The following is a 26,038-nucleotide window of genomic DNA, read 5'->3' on the forward strand; positions in this document are numbered from 1 at the left end:
TATATATACATATATATATATATATATATATATATATATATTATATAATTTATAATGGATGGATGGATGGACGGACAAAAAATTACATTGGGGTGGAATAATCAAATTTTTTGCAAATTATTTGATAAAAAAGAATAAATAAATGACTTTGTAAAAAGATGTGCAATTATTACTTTTTTCTTCTCTTTGGTGTTGGTGGCTTTTTTGGCAAAATCTTCTGATATTCAAATAATTTTCTTCACCCGTTTGCATCTATCTTTAGCAGTCAGTGAGCAAAAGACGTGGTACGCTACGCTCAGTCCGTCCCATGGCTACAAAGAGAGAAACAACTATACCCACAAAACACACAAACTTTCCTTTAAAATGTTATAGAATGAATTATGGCTGAAGTCTTTTCAACAACTTCATTATTGTACAGTACCAAGAAAACAAATGTGGCTGTAGTACATGATCAGTGTCAATAACCTTGTGACAAACAGCATTTCCTAACTCGGTACATTATCCTCCATTATGCACTCCCATGAGGACGAAGGGCAGAGCAGAGTCATTGTTTCCTGTTATTATAGCACTTCCTGATTAAACAATGACAGATAAGGCAAAAGGGAGGAAGCAGAAAAAGTCTTGTTCTGTGTGTCATTAGGCTTGATTTTACACAGTGGCTACTTTTTGCTTTTTTCCACCCATATTTCCATGCTAGCTGAGTGGCTGTGTGGTATCAAACCCACCGTTTAAACAAACTCAACTGTTTTATATGTTCTGTAAACTGTTTTTTCTCAAGCTATTTGTGAAAACGCTGTTTCTTTTTCCCCCAAATCCCATTTTTTAAACGATATTTAGCAACATGATGAGGGGAAACTCTGAATCAGATGTCATGTCAACCACAACATGCACCATCTGCATCAGTGCAATAAATTATTCATGTGGAGTGAGCGAAATATGATTTGATTTTATTTTTTTCCACACGAAGCAGATTTTCTGTCACAGGGTGGAAACGAGCTTCTCCACTCCAGAGAGCAGCATGCACTGCCAAGAGCAAAGTCTGGCCTTTCCCCTCTCTTCTGTCAAAAATTCAAACGCATTTTTCGCGAAAGACAAAAATATGAAAAGGTGACTTTCGCAAAGAGAACATTGAAAATGTATTTGACTGTAAATGTGATGTTCTTGCTAATTAAGGAAGTCATTTTAAAGCTTATTGTTTATCAGTCAATATGGTTGCTATCTGGAACGGAGCAAGATGAATGACTGTTTATGCTATAAAACACACTCAATGGAAATCTACACATCTATGCTCCATTTCCTCATAAAAAGTAAAATATGGCTCCAAAATGCAGCCTAAGGCATTCCAAAGTCCATTACTACACCACTTTCAGATGAGCGGGTAATGATGTTCTCCTTTTTCTATTTTCTGCAAAGCTCAGATTACTGGTTTTGGCTCATAACATACCAACAATAAAAAAATACCTATGAGAAGCAGATTTGTAACATAAATTGAGCTAAGCGTCAATAATTGCTTGTAAAGTTGCTCATTTCACCTTTCTGTTATGTTTTTATACAAAACACAAGTTAGTGGTTAGTTTTATGGCTTGTACCTGATGATAAATGAGTTTCCTAGAAGACGACAGGGGATGCAAGACAAAACAAATACGCGCTTGCAGACGAGGACAATTTGAGTCACGTGATGAAGTGACAATAAATTAAAAAAAGAAGATTAAGACAAAGGAAGGGAGGTGAAGTATGATCTGTCTCTGTTCACCTCGGCTCTGCTGCCGGCTGATGACACCCCCCAACGTCCATCTCCGGTCGAGCCTCTTCAGATGAGCTTTATGTCGCTTAGTAACTGACACATGGTGACCAGACGATGGCAAACAAACAAATATGGAGACATGGAGAGCAGGCATAAATGTTAGACAAACGCACAGCACACAAATGACATGGACCAACCTGTTATTAGCTCTGTGGAAACCATAAAAACACAACCACAGAACAAAACACGGCAGACAGTTAGAGTGGATGGATGGTTGCAGAGGAAGCGTTAAACCAAGACATCTTCTCTCTGGTCTGTAATTAGGATGTTGTTAGCATGGCGTTCTCATCCTGTTGTGTTTGAGCATCTGGGACACACATTGCTGGATGCACTTCATTTCACAGAGCTGGCTGAGAGCACCACCTGTCGGAGATGTGCATCTGAAGTGACCTCATATTTTGTGGATAAAAGAAAAGAAATACAATTTACTTCTTAACCTCTGAGAACTTGGGTCACATCCAAATGACGGAAGAATTCCCTTAAATAATTTTCTTAATTTTTAATGATGCAAAAAAAATTATTAATAATAAACAAAGTTGCTCACTCTAAGTTTATATATGTAATTAAACGGAAACTGCAGCAAATTCAACCAAAAAAAATCAGATTTGAAGAAGTTGCCATTTGAGAAAGATTTTTTTTTTGCTTATATCTTAAATATAAACATAAAAAGACTAGTGTAATTGGCTTGAATCCACAAAAAACACTTACTGTCGCATTGATTAAGACCTTAAAAAGAACACTAACCAAAAGTGTAAAAACATAAATAGCTAGTGTTTTATGGCAGAGTTACAAGCTATTTTTCCAATAATATTCTCCTGTTGCCTGGCAACAGCTCTAATGACAGAAATAGTGTGGAAAATAAACCCCTGTAAGTTGTCAAACTGCCTGCTTGTGTTTTTTTAATATACAGTTCAAACAGACTGGGTTTGAAACATTTAGAGATTTTGTTTTTCTGGCAGGTATGCTGGACAGACTCATGGCAATTGTTTGAGTCTCCATTTACTAGTATTTTCTCTGAAATTCTAGCGGGCGGCCCAAACCAGCTTCACATTTATCACACAAGCAGTTTACGTCTCTGCTAGTGGCCAACAAGCAAGTTTTATAATTGCTATACATTTATAGAATATAAGCCTGTGAAAGGGATTAAGATAAGAAGTTTCCTTTATAAACATGTCTCCATTTATCTCTACTTACGTTTTATCTTTTTATTTTAACTAGCGCTGCAAAGTTCTGTTCCATTTTTCCAGAAATATGTTAGTTTTTCTGTGACACCACAGTGGCACAGACTGCAGAAGAACTGACAAAGAGAATCTTTATGAGATTCATGCCATTCCCCTGACTTAGTAGAACATAAACACTAATTACACCGACAGATTGTCCCTCCCAAAAGCCCTTAGCAGACAACCCAGCTGACAAACTCCAGCTATATCTGCCAGAGAGAAGAGATAAGACTGAGGAAATTAGATGTAGTTATACATTTATGGTATATTTTCTGTTTTTTTTTATGTATTCATTGAGTCAAATGCAGAAGTCATTTCAACAAATCAAAACCAGAAATGCAGTTTAACCTCATCTACTATCTCCATCTACAAGATATGCGATGCCAAAGGCATCCAAGTTTTAATTTTAATCACAATTCCCTATCAAACGATCTTTGATCAAAGGGCTGGGAAATCTTGATGTTTGTCCCAGATGTTTATCTACTTGCAGTTTAACACTAATTAAGCTCCATCAGTTTGAGATTAAAATATGCTCTCTAATATTCAAATAGAAACTAGCATAACTTAAAAGAATGAATTTTGCCTGTCTCTTTACATCCATCCATTATCTTTTACCCGCTTCTTCTATTTTGGGTCACAGGGGTCGCCGGTGCCCATGTCCAGCAATAAGTCTGCGAGGGGTGGGGTACACCCTGGACTGGTCTCCGGTCCATCACAGGGCCACATAGAGACAAACGAGACAAACAACCATTCACTCTCTCACTTACACCTAGGGACAATTTAGAGTCAGCCTAACATGCATGTTTTTGGTCTGTGGGAGGAAATCGGAGTACCCGAAGAAAACCCATGCATGCACGGAGAGAACATGCAAACTCCATCCAGAGAGGTCCCTGGACTGGGATTTGAACCAAGGACCTGCTCGCTGAGAGGCCGTAGCTCTACCGGTTGTGCCACCATGCTGCCCCATCTCTTTACATGTCAAAGCCTTAAATAAAGATTGTGCATAATTTATTATTTCTCATGGTATGTGTTAGGAATCACTCTCAGCTTCTACAGTGCAAAATTGTAGCTCAGTATCTGTAAAATGGACCGAGTTGCTATTTCTGTGTTCACTAAGATCAATTAGCTGTGGCAGCTATCTTAAAAGAAGTTGACTCCAAAAGTTAATAAGCTGTAGATGTACATTTTATTATTACTTTCTGAAAATTTAGTTAAAATCCATCCAGCGCTTCTGGAGATGTCTTGCTAAAAGACAAATGATGAGGTCAGAATTTGTATGTAAGTGGGTCATGATGAGGGTGGTTGGACGTCATCTTCAGCTTTACATGACTCCTTTATATTCTGGCAGATCAAATTCTACATTGCAACAAGTGTCAAGTTTTGAATTTCACCATTCAGTAACCTAACATCTACACTCAGGAATAAGCAGACATGGCATGAAACACCATGAGTCATGTAAAATATGTTTTTTTATTTATTTAAATGTTGCCATGATTTAAACATGTCTTGTGAAATACTCAAAACCAAACACATGTCTCTTTCATGAGCTCAGTCCAACGTGGGTCATATCACTGATACTACATTACACACTGCATCACTGTAGTGGACATCACCTCAGACACTGTGGTTTGCTCTTTGCTGGCGATCCTCTCTGTTTGCCCAGGTCTGAATCTACGCTCTGTGCTTATAATGTCAGCCAAACAGAGAGAGGCGTTCAGAGCGGCGGGGCCTCAGCTGTCAACACAGGCTAACTGTGGTGAGTTCGTTTTCCCCCCTTTGTGGGAGATCAAAAACGGACAACGGAAAGTAGAGGGTGTGTTTGCATGTTGGTTTCCAACAGAGCATATGTGTTTTTGTAACTGTAGGTGTGTGTGGGTGGGCGGAGACAGGAGTGTTTGCAGTGACTTACCTTCGCCTGCTTTGGAGGCACCCACCTCAGAATCATCTCTTGTTCCACTCTGGGAGTTGAGATACGTAGCCGGGACCCAACCCTGCTCTTCTGCTGTGCTGACAAACCACCAACCTGTTGAAAGACACATAGGCTGAAAATTACCAGGACCAGGTTAAAGGTGTTGTTTGAGTCATTTATTTTTGTACAAAGTAGGATCTTACAGACAAAGCTGCAGGAAAAATGTTCTATATAGGATATGCACCCTCCCACACACACACACACATGCACATTTGTCATGACAACAGGAAAACAATATGGCTGACAGCTGTGGGGATGACTTATAAAGAGGATACAATCAATCCATGACACTTGCACAGCTGGTCTGAATCTCCAGTGTACACTTCTCTATGAAATTGTTGTTTTATAAGGCGGTGTGGTTTCATATGATTAATTAGTGGAATCCTAATAAGAACAGATGGAAGATGTAAAAGTTAATGACATGGTAGAAAAAAAAAAAGCTAAATTAATGAATGTTAAAGCGAAAACAAACAGGGAAAAATGCATTGTTGCCATCTAATCACAATTAGACAGATAGACTTCTGTAGAATTGAGTATGTAATTCTGTCATAATAAAGTGCTTCAAGTGACTAGTCGATGAAATCTTTAATGCCACCTTTCATCTTTCTCTGGACCAGTACAGTTTGTATACTTTATGTGCACTTCAGTCAGCCGCTCAATAGATGAAGAAATCACACAAGCCCTGAAAACCTTGTTCTCCCATCTGGAGAAAACAATAGCAACATCAACATTTTGTTCATCAACTTTACACAGGCTTTACAACCCTTGATAAAAACAAAAAAGCATGGAAAGATCAGGAAACCTCGCCGAAAGAACAAGATCCCGGACACAAGCAGTTGAAATGAGTGTTTTTCAAAGGGTGGCAAGACTCATTAGAGATAAGGTGTGAAGTTCCATTATCCAGGGGGAGCTCGGAGTGGTCGCTGCTCCTTCACATTGAAATGAGTCAGTTGAGGTGGTTTGGGCATCTGATTAGAATGTCTCCTAAATACTTCCCTTTAGAGGTGTTTCAGGAGTGTCACACTGGAAAAACACCCTGTGGCAGACCCAGAACTTGCTGAAGGGATTGTGCATCTTCTCTGGCCTGGGAATGAGGTCTTCCAGGAGAAGCTGGAGAGTGTCACTGGGGAGAGGGATGTCTGGGCTTTTCTCATGGATCTGCTACCTCTGTGACCGGAGTAGGGATATGCAGCAAAAATGGAGATGGATACTTTACATAGACTCCACTTAGACCGAAAACCTCACTCTTTAATTGGATTTTGGACTTTCTGTCAATGGATAGATCATGACTTCAGTGACATCACACTAAACAAACTAAGCACAGGCAGTGCTCAAGGATGTGAATTTGGTCCTTTGCTCTTTATTCGGCTGACTCTTGACTGTACAGCCAAATGCAGCACAAACACTCCAATTGTGTTTGCTGATGACACAAAAGTAATTGAACACATCTGCAATGACTACAAAAATTCTGAGTTGCTATTTATACCCATGCTGAAGACATATAGCACTCACTGCAGTTCTCCTCTTACACAGTAGGTTTACTGAAAAGTATTGACATGTAGGAATAGTACAACAAAATGATTCATACACAGAAAGCAGGCCCGGAGTGGCTAATCGGGAGGACCGGGAAATTTTCCCAGTGGGCCAGTCTGATTTGGGGCTGCAGGGCCGGCGCTCCCTGGGTTTTATTTAATTTTTTAGAACATTTTATTAACAACATACAAACACCTAACACCGATACCGCTGGACCAAGGTCGTCCCGCCTCCACCCAGGGCCGGCGGCATCTCTCATTTATTTATTTGGGGCCGAGATGGTGTAGAGGCAGGGCAGCCGGCTTGGGACCCAAAAGTTCCAGGTTCGATCCCCAGTCACTGCACATCACGTGGTGTCTCTGGGCAGCACGCCTCATCCCCAAAATGCCCCCCGGGTGCTTTCAATAGCTGCCCACTGCACCACCTGGTGGTGGATGGGTTAAATGCAGAGACTAATTTCGCCAATGTATGGAAACATACAGTGCTGACATTGTGAAGACATTATTATTATTATTATTATTATGAGTCAGCTCTTTGACGTGTCCTGTCAATCAATCCAGTAGGCGTGTCAGCAACTGACCAATTAGCAACCTCAATTTGTCCCGAAGGTAAACGCCCCTTACCTGCAGGTGCTGCATCAGGAAAAATCATTAGAAAAAATGATTTAACGTTGTCAGCGGGGGAACAAGTAATTATTCAGACACATGTTACCCTGAGCGTTTAGAGAGTGGAATACAGTTTATTCCATTTCAAAAACTAAACGGAGTTTGGAAAAACGTAAAATGATGAATAAAGGCTGACGGCCGACCCCATGAGCAGCTGAATACAACATACACAGGAAATACCACATGTTCATTTTTATGAAGGTAACGGCAGGTAAATCCTCCATTTCCTGTCATAATTACATTGCATGCTTAATGGTTAAATGTAAGGTTAATGAGTACAGCTAGCTGTGCTTTGTTTTTGGTCTGTTTTATATGTAGATATATGTTGTAACTTCTGGCTGTATAAGTTTAGTCTTTGTTAAAACTAAACTGATTTTGTACAAAGTGTTAAATAGGTTGTGTAATGTCAAATTTGCACTCTTACATATTGAATTTCACTGTGAGTTATTGTCCTGTGTTGCTCTGTGGCATGATAAAATCCACTGCAGTAACTATTTTAAGTTATTAGTAGCTTAGAATTTTTTATTATTATTTATTATTTATTTTTTTGTCTGTCTTCTTTGTCTTAATGTTGGCTGATAAGGCAGAAATGCCTCACTAAATGTCTCAGATAACACCAGTTTCTTCACTACCTCCACCATGACCTCTACGTTGTTTGTTTGTTAATCGGAGATTAGCTCACCCTGGGTTACATTTCCTCATGGGTGAAGCGATCTTAGCATTCACGTAAAATATTTGATAATGTTCTTATAGAAACAATTCCTGAATGTTGTTCATACTGTGTTAATGCTACGTTTGTCTATTGACCCTACAACTGGCTCGGATGCTGACAGACGCAGAGAGTGCTCTATTCACACAAGTAGAGCTGTTGGTCAGGCTACATTTGGTTGTGCCATTAACTCTAAAACAATAGTTTACTTATGTAGGTAAACTAGATGTTAAACAACTCATTAAAATATACCAGAATTCAGGAAATATCATCTACTGGGGTGGGGGGGGGGGGCAGATCCCCCCATCAGGGTTGATGGGTAACTCCAGGGCTGAAAATGAGTCCCACTCCGGCCTTGACAGAAAGTATAACCTTCATACAAATAAACATAACTACAAAGTTTGATCTTTCTAAAACACTTTTTTTTAAGTTTGTGTAATATCTACAATAATTTTACCCTCTTGGTTTTTGTTCACTTGAATGAATGACTAGAAATTAACCTGCTAAAAAATCTTAATCTGGAAAGATTTTGGCCTGCTGGTGCTGTGAGGGCTATTTTTTTCACTAGACACTGTTCATGAAGTCGGGAGCAACGGCTATAAATCAGGCTTTAGTGAGCTGCTGTGGAGACAACAATCTGTCCCTTGATGTCAACGAAACTAAAGAGTTCATTGGTGGACGACTGAAAAAAGACTGATTATCCTACACTTCACATCACCAATGCACTTGTGGAGAAGTTCTGCAGCACTTTTTTTGGAGTGTCAGCATCACAAAAAATCCTTCTGGGTTTTAAACATCCATAACAAAAAAAACCAAAAAAACAGGCAGAGGGTGCATTTTGTCATCAATCCAAGCTGCAGCACATCTTGGTATGGCAGCTGCAGTGTAACTGATAGTAAGACTGCAACATGAAACAGAGAAAGGCATCTGGGTTTCTCTGCCTACTTTCACGACCATTTTCAAGGACAGATGCAAAAAAAGAATGACCTTGAATTATAAGTGACAACTCTCATCCATTTATTAGGCTATTCAATCTCCAATCATCTAATACTTATACTGCAAATAACTGCATAATTATTGTTGCCTGAAGTATACAGTAGAGTGCACAAGAAAGGCCTTTATATATCTGCTTCAGGTGGAATTTTAATATGTAATGTGGTTGTAATTATAAAAATCCATAACTGCACAACTTTACATCAGCAAGAACAGTTTATTCTGCTTATTTAGGTTAAACAAAAAAACATTGAAGCTTTTACTAACTTTAAATGATATCTATATTTATTATTTCTTGAGCAATTTTAAGCAGTTACAGGTATACAAACCAAAACATTTTTCTTTTAGTATTACCAAACTTTGATGACTAAGAAAACAAATTTAAACTGACTTCACATGTCTGTGCCTGTCCAATTAATTAAACTGGAGCAAAAACGAACCACAGATACTCTGCTGACAGACTAAAGCATGCGTTTCTCCATAGGCGCAATAACAAGGAAAATTGTTCCAAGGCCTTTTTGAAGCTTCCTGTCTGTGATTCCTGTGGAGGTTTATTTGCCTAAATGATGAACTTGCTACGTTGCAGCACATAAAATCATAATTAACTTGTGGACTATTTAGAGCAGAGTTCAGTGGGTCCAGACGGGACAGTGTTTGGCTCTGAACACAGCTGGCTGGCGGTTCGAGATATAACAAGCCATGTATTGGGTTCAGTCTTTGAACCAAAGCTATGGCTTGAGCAAAACCCCATGCTAATAAATCAAACTGGGTTCTAAGCCACAAAAAATACAAAGTGTTGTCTCCAGCAATCAAAACAAAATAACTCAAAACGCTGATTTCTTCTCTCCATGGAGCAGTTTAAAGCTTCTGGGGAGATGAGTTTATCATTAATTTCATTTTAATGACAAGTGATATCACATTTTAAACCACATTAAACTTAATGATATGAAAATGTTGCAACAACTCATAGGATCAATGAACGCATTTAATGAAATCTAATGAGATTAGTCTCTAATAAACTCAACTCAGTTTATGTTACATCAAATTAAATCGACCGCAGTTTGAGAAAATTGAGTTGAAAAGAGCAAAATGGATTTTTACGTCTGCAAAGTGTCATTTTTACACTGACGTTTTACCAGAATGAAATGGAATGTTCTCTTTAGCAAAATGACAGCTGATAAAAAAAATTAAACACTCTAAGGATTGGGTGCAGAAATATGTTTTATTGAATGAACTTGGATGAGTGTCTGATACAAATCAAAGACATGCTGTTATTTTAAAAGGCTTGAGCAAATGCAAGTTGCTATTGATGGAAAGAGTCTTGTATTAGAGTTCAACAACCTCAACAGAAGCAATGAACATAGCTTGAAAATGCACGCCTTGTTATGCAAGTGCTGATTTCCAGAGGTTTATATAAGATAGATTACAACTGTATGACTTGTAAGCAACAAAAGTACTGGTTCACATTTTTCATTTAAAGAGGACTGCTCCACAGTCACCGCATGGCGAGTCGTTTCATCAAAATTAAATAAATAAATAAATAGTGTTATTTAAACATTATTCATAAATATTCCATAAAATAAATAAATGTTCCCAATGAAATAAAACATTTCAATAGAAAATGTTTAGTTTTTTTCCCAAGATTTATTTTTTTTCTTTATTTCAAGATTTGTTTTTATTTATTTCAAGATTTATTTTATTTAATTCAAGATTTATTTATTTATTTATTTACGGAGTTTCATTTTGTGACATTTTTATTTTTTAAAGCTACTTTACATATTTCAGGGGCTTTTATTTTTTTTTAACCCCGTTTTTCATTTTAAGCACTTTTTATTTCATGTTCTTATATTCAAATGAGGGGGCGGGGTTTTCGCTGTGGGGCGGGTCTGGTCAGAGTCAATGCAGCCCATCTATGAGTTTTATAGGCCGGGAACGACAATAACTAAATCAAAAATAAAATAAACGATGGCTTCTCAAGTCTCAAGCACTGATGGGGACACCCGCGTTTCATCATGTGCACACGGCACACTTTGTATTTCTCACGCTAAAACACACGCATGCAGACCTTTTTTGAAGAGGAACCAATGTGCAGCACAATGTTTCCGCATGGGCTGGAGCACAATATTGGACATGGCTGCAGTGTTGCCAACTTAGCGACTTTCTCACTTTATTGAGCAAGTTTTCAGACCCCTCTAGCGACTTTTTTTAACGACAAATCTAGAGACTTTTTTCTGTGTTAATGGAGAGTTTGGCGACGAAAGCACGTTCAGCGTGCCGTAAGCCCCTCCCACTTTTCCAAGCTCTGACAGCTGTCAGTCTCACAGAGGAGACTCGCTCCACTCCGTGCCCACACTGCAAATAAATCACACCCTGGAGTACAAAGGGGGATGCAAATATAATTTAAATATATATCATCAGCAAATATTTGCATTTCATCTCAGAGTTCTCCAATGCTCTCCATATTACCCGCTTGTCATCCTGACTTTCTGAACACAGTTAATTCATGATTTGAAGGTAGTTGGACCAAGCAAAGCTCAGTGAGGGGAATACTTTGCTGTGTTTAGTCAAATAAACATTGGAGTACGTCAGTTTCTGCGAAGCAAATGCAACGTAATCCGCTAATTCTGACCAGACCCGCCCCACAGAGAAAACCACGCCCCCTCATTTGAATATAAGAACATGAAATAAAAAGGGCTTAAAATGAAAAACGGGGTTAAAAAATAAAAGCCCCTGAAATATGTAAAGTAGCTTTACAAAAGAAAAGTGTCACAAAATGAAACTTCATTATTAAATAAATAAATATATAAATCTTGAATTAAATAAAAATAAATCTTGAAATAAATAAATAAATCTTGAAATAAATAAAAATTAATCTCGGAAAAAACTAAACATTTATATTTAAATGTTTTATTTCATGGGAAAATGTATTTATTTAATGGGCTATTTATTAATAATTTTTAAATACCATTATTTATTTATTTATTTTATTTAGAATCAAATGGTTCTACTTATCACCGTGCATATAGAGCACAAAATGATAACTCTTACAAACCAAATGGATTTGGTTTAATTTAGTTAATAAATAAGATTTAAGGCTTTATGTTTCCAATATAAACACACCTACTGTATGTTATGCATCTTGTCTCATGTTATGCTAACTTTCTGGAATATCTGTCCCAAATGTCTGGGAGGAAAATGTGATTCCTAAGGTTTGGATGCCAACTTGAGTTTTATCAAGGTTAACATTCAAACACAGTTACACAGACTCACAACTGAGATCACAAGAGAAACAGCTGTTTTGTAGGTCTCCTGCTGCCAAGACGGCAATTTTACAAAATGACACCATCCTAACACTTAGATGAAATCACACTCTTAAGTCGTGAATGTCTGGAATTTGTTAATCTTCATGTAGATGTGCTGTATGACCCAAAGGCCTAAGGTTTTAATGTCTCACAATACAGAGGTTTTAATATCTTACAGATTTGGAATATATAGTGTGCATAACAAAAAAGGGTTCAAAATGTAATATCACAAATATGTAGACTGAGCTCATCTTAATAAAAACCAACCAAGGAAGATTTATAGGTAATATTCATGTCAGGTGATTGGATGAAGTGGTCAATTTGCCTGTTAAAAGATGAAACAGCTGATTATTCAAGGATTCAAGGTTCTTTATTTGTCATACGCACCACATGTGGTACATGTGGTGGAAATAAATTGTGTACATAGGGTCCCAGTTACAGCCAATAAAACTACAAAGTATAAAAGAAAAACTGTAACACGACCTAAGATATGAACTAAGAAAAACTTGAACTAAAAATACACTAAGCACTAGTAGCATAAAAACAATACGCTGAACAGCAGCACGAACATGAGTCTGAGTGAGCAGATGAGCACGAAAGAATGCAGCAACATGATGTGATTTTTCACAGTGATTATTTTGGTTAGAGATTTGTGAGTCTAACAGCCTCAGGGTAGAAGCTGTTCCTCAGTCTAGTGGTTCTACACTTCATGCTCCTTAACCTCCTGTCTGAGGGAAGCGGGGCAAAAAGTGTGTGTGCTGGGTGAGTGGGGTCCTTCATGATGCAGGTGGCCCGGCCACTATGCAAATTAGATTAGGTAAACACTATGCTGCCTCTTCCTTTATTTTGATAATCCAAACAGATGTGGAACAAGAAGCATATGTCTGGAAATGTACTACCAGTGTTTGTGTAATTTGTGTTTTTTCTGATCCACTTTAATTCAATTCAATTCAAAAATATTTTATTAATCCCAAAAGGAAATTAAATAATGGTTTAAATAAATCCACTGACAATACTGGTTTCAACAGCAGAGAAAAAAGCCACAAGGCCGCACCCTCGTCTTTAGCCACTATTTTCTGTTTTGTTCTCTTGTATTTTCTGTACCTCATGTCTCCCTGCTTTCCTGTACAAAAAAAAAGTTAAATATCTTGGGTAACTAAGGCAGTATCAACCACAAAGAAAACAAAAGAACACATTCTGATGCAGCTGGCAAAACACGTAGTTAAACCCTTTTCGGTATTGAAAATAAAATGTCTTAGTTGACATCCACACCAAAAAAAAAAAATGTTTAAAGCATTTAAGCAGTTTTCTTTTGTAACCCCCACTAATTTGGGGTCTATATTTGCGTAAGCCTTTGGTTAAACCCACATCCTCTCAAATGAAGATTGTGACCACAGAGATCAACTCAAAAATCACAGCGTCTGAAAAGTGGAAACTTAATGATTTGTCTTGACAACAAGGTTGCACTACAGTACAAGGACACTAAGACAAACTGAATGTTTTAAGCAGAAGACAAGATATAATTAAGTTTATATTTCAGCTGCTCGCTGTGAGGAGTACAACTCTGCTCATAAATTCAGGCTAGAACTCAATATTTTTCCAATTAAAGAAAAGAGAAATTTACCATGTCAGCCTAATTCAGACAATGGGAAATAAACACATAAGAAACAAAGAATAAAACATTTGGCATTTAGGGAGTAGTCATTAAATATAACTATCACTGTGTTCCATTACAAAAAGCCAGAACCAGTGACAGAATAGCTTTGTCTAAAACTGAGTTTGAAACCAGAGGGAATATTTGGGATGCACTGAGTAGAATTTAAAAAATGAGAATTCATAGGTCTACGGTGCTTACAAAAGAGTGTGTTATCACTATGGCTCTGCTTTCACAACAAAACTCTGTTTTAGTTGATGAAAAGTCAATACGATATTCCAACAAAGTTCAGTCAGGTCATCTGGACAGTTTCTCTTTTTGTTGAGACGTTTCACAATAAACTCAGTCCCACAAACAGCACAATCACATTGTGGACCAACTAATTTGTTGGTGATAAGATGGTTTCTGGGTCCGCCCTCTCCCCCATTGACTCCTCTGAGGCAGCCATAGTCAAAGTGGTTCAAAACATCAAAGTTCATGCTCAATAATCCAGGTAGAAAATCCAACAACCATCTTATCACCAGCAAACTGGTTGGTACACTATGTGACTGTGCTGCTTGTGGGACTCAGTTTGTTGTGGCTTCTCGGACTGATGAAGTCCTTTGGATGAAGGACGAATAGCAAACACTACCTCAAAGCTATGTTTACAGGTCTCTCTTGTAAATGAGTCCTCGAGACTCAATGAGACTAACCTGTATAAATTAAAAATGAATGAATGAAACGTCTCAACAAAAAAAGAAATCATGCAGAGGACCTGATTGAACTTTGTTGGATTTTCTATCTGGATCATTGAGCATGCACTTTGATGTTTTAAACCACTTTGGCTATGGCTGCCTCAGAGGAGTCGATGAGGGAGAAGGTGGGCCCTTGAAACCATCTTATCACCAGCAAACTGGTTGGTCCACTAAGTAGGTGTGCTTCTTGTGGGACTCAGTTTGTTGTGGCTTCTCGGACTGATGAAGTCCTTTGGATGAAGGATAAAATGTCTCAACAACAAAAAAGAAACCATCTAGATGACCTGACTGAACTTTGTTGGATTTTCTAACTGGATTATTGAGCATGAACTTTGATATCAATACAATATTATTTTCAAACAACTTACAGAGTGAAAAAAAGTCTTGCAATGCCAACTTTACATTTTTATTTTATTTATTTGATTGTTATTTTATTTTTTATCATACCATAATGCATTGCATTGCATCATACTTTAATAGTAATTTATCATATCATATTGTGCTCTAAACTGGCACCACATTTGATTGATTTAAAAGTGATATGCAGCTAACCAGAGCGCAGTGTGGTTTCATACCGAACAGACAGACCAATAGCAGCACAATAAAAAGCTATTATGACAAATGTTCCTGGATAGTTTATGCAAAAAAAGTGCTTCCCTTACATTTTTGTCTCATTTAACCTTCAGTAGATCCCAAGTACAGCTCCAGCAAACATATAAATGAGACAGACAATATTTTTAAGACCTTTTGTCTGACAGTATCTCCCAGTTGGATGCTACATTGACTTTAAGATCCATGCCTCATTGTTATAATGTAATCAATAACAGATTTTCAGCTGCAACAAAGTAACTATTCTTACTTTTCTCATAGAGTGGAAAACCTAAAAACAAAACTGCATTGTAGAAATAAAACCACTTGTATCTGATGCATTTGCAGCTCTTTTTCTTTGTCCCCTATTGTCCAACTCAAAACAGCTAATTTATTTTTAACTCAAGAAAACTTTAGGAAACTGTCGAGAACCACTCCACCTTCTAGTATGAATCTGAGAACCACGGATTCAACAGACAAGGAAGCTTTTTTTTCTTCTTTTTTTCCAAGACCCCAAATGATGAGGAATGCAGGAGCTCAGCAGTCCTGCCGATACCTGACACCACTGTTGAGTGGTGCAGGAGAAAACCCCATTCATTTCCAGGGCCTGTATTTATTACCAGTAGATCTAGTATCATAGCGCAAGGAGAAAACCATCCTGCTCAATATGCCCACTTCTAGATTTTATAAAACACTGGGGCTCAATTACCTAGAAGGCTCTGATGCACGAAGGAGTGTGGGGCAAAAACAGCACAAAACAGCTTTTAAAAGCAATGTTGACCTAAGAAACAACCTTCACCCTCTTTCAGCCTCTGAAAGGATCCCCTCATGGTCTGAATGATGCTTTATCATCTGTGCTTTCTATGCACTTTTGATTTTTAGACACAGCAGTCTTTCAGCATCTGTAAGTCTTTCCTTTAAGTTGCAAGTTTAACTGAATGGTCAATTTTGGTGAAGGAAAAACACTGGCTTTTGGCTCTGTTTTCTTATTATCACTTATATTAGTATCACTACTACAGTAGCATCTTTAGTTCATGGTTTTCACCCCTTCTACAAGAAGCAACAGGAGAAGACATTTTAAAATCCCTGGTTCAAGCCTCCTATTTTAATTTTCCATATCTAAAAATAGGGAACAAGTTAATTTATTGAGGTGCTCATTGGTGGTTTTTTTAAGTTGGGGTGAAAAAATGTCAAGGATAGCAAATGCCCTGACTTAATGTGTCTTCCATCTGCTGCAACCTCTGCATAAAAAAGACATTCAACACTTGGCAACCTTTCTATATAATGTCTTTGGTGGTTTGTTGACAAGAATTATAGGGTTTTTTCCTCCATTCTACAAGGAAACATGTTCTTGCTGAAACGGCACATTCCAAACTTGTAAATTGAAGGTTCAAGCCAAAGCAGTGCTTGAAGCCTAATGTTGACATTGCCTTTTATCCTCACTTTTATTCTCTGCACATTAGACACAGGAAAAGTGGAGTAAACATCATTATGTTTTTTTTTTTACTTTGAAGTTTCACTGAAGCAAAATTCTGCCAAGCAATTCAACTTTTCCCACTGACTATACTGTATAAGGATCGAGGCAAAACACTCTGTTTAGCACTACAAAACAAAGTCATCTGTCATTTTAACAAGCTCTGCAGACTGTGAAGACATATGAGGCATTCCAGGGAAAGACCATGAATATTACAGATTGCTAGCTTCTAAGATGGTAGAGAAAGGCAGAGTTTATTAGATTTAGCAGGGTGTAACCATGCTCTCCTTGTTTGTTTTTTATGTGCATTAATAATGTTAATACTAAAATGCTAACCTGTATGTAAGAAAGCTGACATTTGGTAATATAAAATAAACAAAGAATACTATAGTTGAGGTATCTGTTTTGTGAATGGATGGATGACACTTGAGTGCACTGAGGGGATGTCTGATCCAAAGAAAATTATAACCTATAAAATATTTGTTTTAGTAAAAAGCACCAAGTTTGCACAGTTGGCTCACAGCAAGAAGGTCCTGGGTTCAATCCTCAGGTTGGACCAGGGATCTTATTCTGTGGAGTTTGCATGTTCTCCTCATGTTTGTTTGGGTTTTACACGTATACTCCGGTTTCCTCCCAGAGTCCCAAAACATGCAGGTTAGGTTGCCTTCAGGCACAGGCCTCTCTTGCAAAAGAGATCTGTGATCTCAATGGGATTTGCCTGGTTAAATAAAGGTTAATAAAACATAAAAATATGAAGCTCTATTTTACCACAGTGATTAATCAAGCACCATAAAGCAATACGAAACAGACCTGCCCTCCTGAGATTAGCTCTGAGAACATCTTGTTTTTAGACTAAAAACAAAGACAAGAAGATTTAGTGGAGAGCATCCTGTGCTCCAGCATCAACATGTGGCATGGAGGCTGCACAGCTGAGGAAAGAAAAGCTTTGCAGAGAGTGGTGAAGGCTGCACAGAAGTCTGTTGGAGTCAGCCTCCCCACCATCACAGACATCTACACCTCCAGATGCAGAAAGAGAGCCACCTGCATCATGAAGGACCCCACTCACCCAGCACAAACACTTTTTGCCCCGCTCCCCTCAGGCAGGAGGTTGAGGAGCATTAAGTTTAGAACCACTAGACTGAGGAACAGCTTCTACCCTGAGGCTGTTAAGACTCATGAATATCTAGCCAGGATAATCACTGTGAAAAATCACATCATGTTGCTGTTGATCTGTTTCGTGTTGATATGTTCATTCGTGCTCATCTGCTCACACAGACTCATGGTCATGCTGCTGATTGGCGTATTGTTTTTGTACAACTAGTGCTTAGTGTATATTTAGTTAACCTTTGTCTTAGTTCATATATTTAGATCTTATTACTGTTTTTCTTTTACATTTTATACTTTTGTTAGATGTAACTGGGACCCTGTGTACACATTTTGTTCCACCTCATGTACCATATGTGGTGCATATAACAAGTAAAGAACCTTGAACCCTTGAATCCTTGAATTTACTGTACTCACACTTTTTTCATCTTAAGATAAAGACATAATAAAAGTATTACATATTTCGAGGAGATGACCATGGACTCTGGGTAGTGACCATAACAATGATATCACAGATATATGCGGTCGAATTGAGTTTTCTCCACAGGGTAGCTGGACTCTCCGTTAGAAATAGATTGAGAAGTTCAGTTATCTGGGAGAGACTCAGAGTAGAGCCGTTGCTCCTCTACATCGAGAGGAACTGACTGAGGTGGTGCAGGCATCTAGTAAGGATGTTCCCGAGACGCCGCCCTAGGGAGGTTCTCCGGGCATGTTCATCTGTGAGGAGACCCTGTGGAAGACCCAGGACATGCAGGAGAGAACTGTCATTGAGAAATATGCCTCTCAGCTGGCCTGGAAATGCCTTGGAATACTCCCTGAAGAGCTAGAAGAGGTGGCTGGGGAAATAAATGTCTGGACTTCTTTGCTTAAGCTGCTGCCCCATGACCCGACTTTGAAACAAGTGGAAGATGATGGATGGATGGATGATGAATTGATGGAAGGATTTTCAGATGTTGGGAACGAGATTTTTTTAATTCTGTCTGCAATATGTGAGATTTTAGGAAAGCAGACCTATTTAAACTAGAAGACATCCCTGTTACTGTTTTTTGTTGTTTGTTGTTGTTTGTTTGTTTTTGGATATATATTTTTTGAGAAAGTAATGTCAAATTTTCAAATATTTTTTTCCTTTAAAGTCAAGTTTAGAAGAAAGGAAGAAGGCCATCTGCATCATGAAGGACCCCACTCACCCAGTACACACACTTTTTGCCCCACTCCCCTCAGGAAGGAGGTTAAGGAGCATTAAGTGTAGAACCACTAGACTGAGGAACAGCTTCTACCTTGAGGCTGTTAGACTCATGAATCTCTAACCAGAATAATCACTGTGAAAAAATTCACATCATGTTGCTGATCTGTTTCATGTTGCTGCTGATCTGTTTCATGTTGCTGTGTTTATTCGTACTCATCTGCTCACACAGACTCAAGTTCGTGCTGCTGTTCGGTGTATTGTTTTTATGCTATTAGTGTTTAGTGTATTTTTAGTTAACGTTTTTCTGAGTTCATATCTTGGATCTTATTAGTTTTTCTTTTACATTTTAATACTTTTGTTGGATGTAACTGGGATCCTGTGTACACAAATTCGTTCCACCACATGTACCACATGTGGTGTGTATGACAAATAAAGAACCCTGAATCCTTGAATCCTTGAGAAGGACAAAAGTAAAAATCCACTTGAAATTTCAACCATGTTCCACTCATTCAACAAAAGATGGAGGAATTGATGAAAACAATCAAAAGTAAATTATACTCTAAAAAGATTAGGAACTATTCGACTAAGTGAATGGTGCAGTGATCTGGCCTATCCAAGACAGACGAGCATTCATTTGGCAAACTCAACTATATAAAAGCTGATTTACAACTGGAGTTTTATAATAAAGTCCTGCTTGTGTCCAGATAAATACATTTTCAACAAGAGCCTGAGAACAAAGTGCCTCATTCTGCCCTCAAGGTGAAGGGAAAATGACTGCAATCACTGCAAAATTTTAAGAGGTACATGTAAATTATTTTGTTCCTTTCTCGACAACCACCGTTTAGGCCAAAGTTTAAACCACTAAATATATAGCATTTAAACTGATCAGCAAAGCTGCTAGCTTAAGTTTGGTTAACATTCTTCCAGCAAAGTGTAAACTGAGGAGGCATCCTGGAGGATCCATTAAGCCATTATAATGAACTAACCTCTCTGAACCACCAACTTTGGCAGCAAATTGCTTTTTCCATTTTCTTCCAGAGTTTCTTTATGCACAACTCCACTCCTGAGCCAGAAAGTCCAGCTCATAAAACAGACGGATGATACGACTGCAAGAAGAGTGAGGGCAAAATCTATAATTAATTACATAAAATGTTGATTACAATACACTATTTGGTCATGTAAACTTTTTAATACCACTCCATTAGCTTGCACTTTTGATTTTATAGGTTTTTCTGTACCTTTGTATAAAATCTGAATGCTCTAACAGATCCACCAGCAACCACTGATTGATTTCACCCTGCTGATTTACCAAAACTGCACCTACCGGTACTTCAAACCCAACAAACCAACAAGCTACACAAACTACTGTTCCAACTGAAACAAAGACCACAACACAAACTGTATCGTAAAGACAGTGCAACGGAAAATAGCTACTTGGCTCGAGACATCGGCCTGGAAAAGTAGAGAAAGCTGAGTTTGCTTATAGCTCTGACCTAGATTTGTTGTTCTGTAAAAGGCAAATATCAACTAATTCAAAGTCAGGAAATGCTAATAAATGCACTAAGCAATGGTCACAGTCGGTGATGATGTCATTGGCTTAAACAGCAGGACTTTGACTAAATATCTTAATTACATGGCATGCAAAACGTACATAGTCATACTTTTACAGCTCCAATTAAAATGTTGCAACGAGATGTAAATATTTCACAGAATAAAGAGACTAAACACAGCTGTTTTCCATTCATAACATCCAAAGATTTTGTTGTGGGATCAATGCTGGTTAAGATCTACACTGCCTGAAAATTCAAACAGCCTTTTTATCAAATGAAGTAGACACTTTTAGTACCTCTAATTCAACGTATTCTCTACATTGCTGTGTAATACACAGATCAATGTGTCAGAAACCATTAAAGGGGATATACTTATTCTGCAAGGGTATGGATGCTAAATCAAGTGAGCCCTGAAATCTCCTTAGCTCGTACCTGGCTTTGTTTGCACTGGCAGAGAGATGTGGAGTAATGTCAACCAGCCAAATGGAGCAGTTCAGACGACTTCCATTGCAGGAGGTGCAGACATTTCAGATGCATGCTAGCTGCGCTGCTAGACAATACAGGGTTGTCTTTACACATGCAAAACTGTCAGTCTGTAATAAAACTGTCAAATGGAATTAGGGAACCACCACAAAACTACACCACTACAACACAAAGGTCAAGGGGCCTCTGCTCGACAGGACCATGGAGTTCAAATTCATAAAGGAAAGAACGTATATAGGGCCTCTGATGAAAAGACGTCAAGGTGTTGGAACGTCCGCCTCACTGCTGCTCCCCATTGGGCTGAATTTCAGCCGGAGCAAGGAGGGAAAACAGATCCATGAACCCTAAGGCAGGACACATGGAACTTCAAAGTAGTGCGCCTCTGTGGATGCTCTTCCTTAAGGCGAGTGTGGTACTCACACCCATCGTGAAACCCAAGTCAAACTGCCTTCCGTGTCATCATTTCCTCCGCCATCCCTCTTCCTCCTCCCTCTGAGGAACACATGACTTCCATTACTGTTTTACTGTCTCAGCACACCAGTAAAGCAGAATGTCAGAACTTGTTACAGAGCCTGTCTTTGCAGTTTCTCTTCTACTTTGTATGACAATCTTTTTAAACAGTGAATCAGGCAGATGCTTAGACCAGTCTGTTAGTGGTTTTTAAATATATTATGTTTTACATTTTACTCTTTCCTAAATGTGGAAAGTCTACGCTGTATGTCAGTTTTGGTCAATTTGCACATTAAATGTATTTAATCTGTTGTAGCTTTCAATGTATTTTTCCACACAAAATAGACAAATGTTCTTCGACTTGTTTCAATTTATTTGTTGAATCACACTTAGATGTATGTTATATCCACACGCAAGTGATGTATTACACATTTACAATTGTCAAACTGAATTACACATGCCCTAAAACTTCATCTTGGCCTTGACTCTGAGCTCTTTCTAGAGGTTAAACAGCTGACTAAGGCCTCCTCTGCAGCTGGCATTTGTAAGCCAGTTATGTCTTGCTGGCTTTCCATTAAAGTGAGGTTGAATAATTAATATGAGTCTGGAAGACATTCCTCTTGCTAGAGGCAACATTCTGGCTCACAGCCTAAACCAACAGTGGGAAAAAACAGGGCTGACTTCAGGCCAAAGTAAGTCTCCAGATGGGGCTGGGTAACAGCTAGCAAGCTGTATACAAAAGAGGTGAAAGGGTGGAGTTTGAGGAGGGGAAGAAAAGATGAATATTTGAGAAATCAGATTTATAGACAAGCATGTCTGCTCCTCACACACACACATAGCACACATGCTGCTTAGTGTTGTGATTACTCACCACTCTCGCTCTTCTCAATGACGTCGACAAGCTCTCCTGCTTGGAGACTGATTTCTGCAGGCTCTTGTTTCTCGTAATTGGCCAGCACCACATATTGTTCCAGGAGCATGGGATCTGAAGCATCCAGACCTGGGGTTGATGGAAAAAAACATGCTGTCAGCCAGCTGCCAGCCATAGGTCCACGAGAACGACTGCTTGGCACTCGCTGTGCCATAGGCCACTTTGTCTGTAGAGCTCAGCCAATCACGAGATTCAATGCATCTTTCCCACAGTCTAGCCATAGAGCTGCAACCCCATCTAGCCCAACATCAGGGGCAATGAAGAATGCAAAAAGTGAATGATCAAATCCATTCTGCTTTTACTGAAGTGACTTCCTCGTTCGATAAAGACATGTTCAGGTCAGCAGATGCAGGTGAACACAGTTTAAAGAAAAGCAGCAGCAACAGAGCCGAAGGAGTCGGAGCAGAGGCAGGAGAGTGAGCTGAAGCCAGCTGAGGACAGGACAGAAGAGTCAGAGAAAGAGTTTCCTTTGGAAAATAAACCATCTGCTGCAAAGACTCCTTCTCCTCAGTTGGGGCTAGAGCTGGAAAGAGAGCAGGGGGGTTGTGTAGGCCAATCATAGGAGTCGGAACTCAGGGCCTTAAAAAGAACCAGATGAAGGGGCTGGAGTTTTGCTCAGAGGGATGGACCCATGTCTCTGTGAAACACTAGAGCTCTGACTGCAGCATGAAGCATAGCGAATGAAACTCTTCCTCCCACTGCTTCACCAAATTAACCATATAAGCACCAGTGGTGGCTTTGTTTTTCACTTGGTCTGTGGCTGCATTATTAGAAAGGTCCACACACGACTTTGGTTCGTAAAAAAAAGCAACACAAATAACGTGTTTTCAATTAAAAAGTGGTTTAAAGAATGCATTGCAACCAGTTAACATATAAACCACTTTTCCTTGCAAGTCTCAGGCTCCGTTCACTAAGCAAAGCTTAAGCATAAACAACTTTTGTTTAAGAACAACATTTGTAGTTGAACGAACTGAAACTCGTGTCAGCTGGAATCCAGACAGAAACCAGCTGATGCTCAGTTCACACATTAACAAGAGCTTCTGCTGACCACTGAGTGGAAAGCTGCAAACAGAGAGAGCTTCTGTTTACACACTTTGGATTCTCTGCTTACCCCGATACTCATACAACTACATACAAATGAAATACTCGTAGAGTTACGATCATTCTCTAAGTTAAGTGCGGTAAATAGCTTCATGACGGATTATGTATTAGTTTAAAGACTGATTAACGCCTGACACTAAAATGCAAAAGCAAACAATAATGTCGTTGCCATTGTGTGTTTTGGTTGGGGGGGGGGGGGGGGGGTTACCAAAATATCTTGTGAAAAATTGTACATATGACTGTAAAGAAACTTGCAGAAAGTAATCAGTTTATGCATGTCTATAACTTGACTTTTGGAGTAACTCAACTCTCTGCTATCATACATAAAAAATACAGAAAAAGTGCTATAACCCAGTAATATTTACAGATATTAAGTTAAAATATGTTGTTGTAGTAACTAGGATTGATCCCAACACTTAATCTGTCTGAGCAGATTGCACAAGAGCTTTGCTTAAAGGTTTGCTATTAATTGTCTATAGTAAACTCTTATCTGTTAGCAAAATATGTTACAAACCACTGGACAGATTTTAATAAAACTTTCAGAAAACATCCATCCATTATATTTACCCACTTCTTCCTTTTCAGGTTATGGGGCGTCACTGGTGCCCATGTCCAGCCATCATTATGCGAGAGGTGGGGGACACCTTAGACTGGTCTCCAGTCCATCACAGGGACACATAGAGACATACGAGACAAACAACCATTCACTCTCTCACTCACGCCTAGAGACAATTTAGAGTTACCAATCAGTCTAACATGCATGTCTTTAGTCAGTGGGAGGAAACCGGAGTACCTGGAGAAAACCCATGCATACATGGAGAGAACATGCAAACTCCACCCAGAAAGACCCTCGGACCAGGATTTGAACCAGGGTAATCTACTTGCTGAGAGGCAGCAGCTCTAACTAGCTCTAACCCCTTTCAGAAAACAAATAAAGGATATGTAATTGAATATCTTTGGAAGCCAAATCAATTCAAGATGGCTGACACAGACAATTGACCTTAAATAACAATCAAATTGATGTATCTCAGTCAATTTTACAGACAGTGCTAAAATTGATGTGGATGTAACTGAGAGGCATTCACTATACATATTCCAAGTATTACCCATTCATTGTACAACACTTATATGTTTGTGTCAAACATGTTTGTCTGTTAGCATAATATCCCATAAATCAATGAATGGATTTTATTGAAACTTTCAGAAACTAGTGTAAATCTACATCTGATTAACTTTTGAACTGAATCCAGTTCAAATTTATTATGACAGTAGCTAAAGTAGAGGCTAAAGTAGCTGATTTCTTACCCATAAGCCAATATTTATACCCATCTGCTCACAATTTATATGTTCAGGTTGCTGTTTACTAAATCTTATTTATATTATTATTGTTAGTGTATATCTTAGTTTCTTGTATAATTTTTATTTTTATTTATACTTTATATATATTGCTATTTTGGGGTGTAACTGGGACCTTGAGAACACTTTTTTTTTCCACCTCATGTACCACATGTGAAGTGAATGACAATAAAGTCTTCTTGAACTAAAAGTCATTCACAACATATACTTTGAGTGTGACGTCTCATGAGATCGTGCATAAAGTTATTTTCCAGGTTTGACCAGAACAACTAAAATGTTGTCATTCCTTAACACAAGATCTTAGTTTAAACCTCTGGCATGAAAGGCAGCAGGTGACATGCTAGGCCTTAAATTTGAAAAACACTTCAGCCCAATAAAAGGACATATACAAAATGACTGAGATAGTTTGACTAAACTGCCTTTCATTTAAAAAGACAAACTGGAGATAGTCCCACAAACAAGGGATTAGAATTCCTCTAAATCTGGAAAATACTGTGCCATAAATTCAAGGCATTCCAGCTAAAATGTTAAGAAACTAATAACTCAAGGGTATGAACTCAGCATCCCGCATGCTAAAACTGCCAAAGAGTCTGACTCTGGATTACTGCGGCTGGCCTGTGGTTTATGATGGCTTATCTGTGCAAGATGTTCTGAAAGACCACCGAGCTGGATTCAGAAACAATCATAGCAACCTATTTATGCACAGATGTGTTGATCCTCACTAAATATTAAGGCAACAAGCACTTTATTTCCAGTTTAGCTTGTCAGTATTAATACAATTGACTTGAAGTAACTCACAGCTCAATTAACCCTCAACACAGTTACACTTGTAGATGAACTTGAGTGCATTTTTAACGTCACATTTAGGACAATATATAGGGTTTTTATTAACACCGCCACCAAAAGGCAAAGGAAGAATAATTTTTGCCTTTGTCTGGAACTATTGAGATAAAGTTTGTGGTATTAACCTATTTCTCATTTCATACTCTTAGCACTACTGGGTTTAATATGTATTCCTTCAAGTAATGTTAGGCTTTAAGTTTATTAAAGTATCCTTTCAACACAAATGTTTTCTATCAAGCCATAATGGTGAAACACTTCCTTTATATTGTATATTACAAATTATGTAGACCAGTAGCTCTCAAACTGGGGTCCTCATACCCCCAGGGGTCCACAAGCCAGTGCTTGGGGGTCCACAAAATTTTCATACTCTTAGCACTACTGGGTTTAAT

At 38.5% G+C, this 26,038-nt stretch overlaps 1 protein-coding gene across 1 annotated transcript in view; it reads right to left on the bottom strand.

The window, feature by feature from the left end:
• Nucleotides 1-22,398, bottom strand: part of LOC119430260 (SH3 and PX domain-containing protein 2A) — a 28,108-nt gene extending 5,710 nt beyond the window's left edge. Inside the window, exons 1-3 of the mRNA XM_037697708.1 lie at nucleotides 22,290-22,398; nucleotides 4,934-5,047; nucleotides 1,754-1,837 (exon numbers count right to left, since the gene is read on the bottom strand). Of these exons, the coding sequence (XP_037553636.1) occupies nucleotides 1,754-1,837; nucleotides 4,934-5,047; nucleotides 22,290-22,398 (307 nt within the window). The remainder of the gene's footprint in view (nucleotides 1-1,753; nucleotides 1,838-4,933; nucleotides 5,048-22,289) is intronic.
• Between the last annotated feature and the right edge of the window lie 3,640 nt (nucleotides 22,399-26,038).

Source organism: Nematolebias whitei, chromosome 1 (assembly GCF_014905685.2).
Source record: "Nematolebias whitei isolate Nwh7 chromosome 1, NemWhi1, whole genome shotgun sequence".
Taxonomy (NCBI): Eukaryota; Metazoa; Chordata; class Actinopteri; order Cyprinodontiformes; family Rivulidae; genus Nematolebias; species Nematolebias whitei.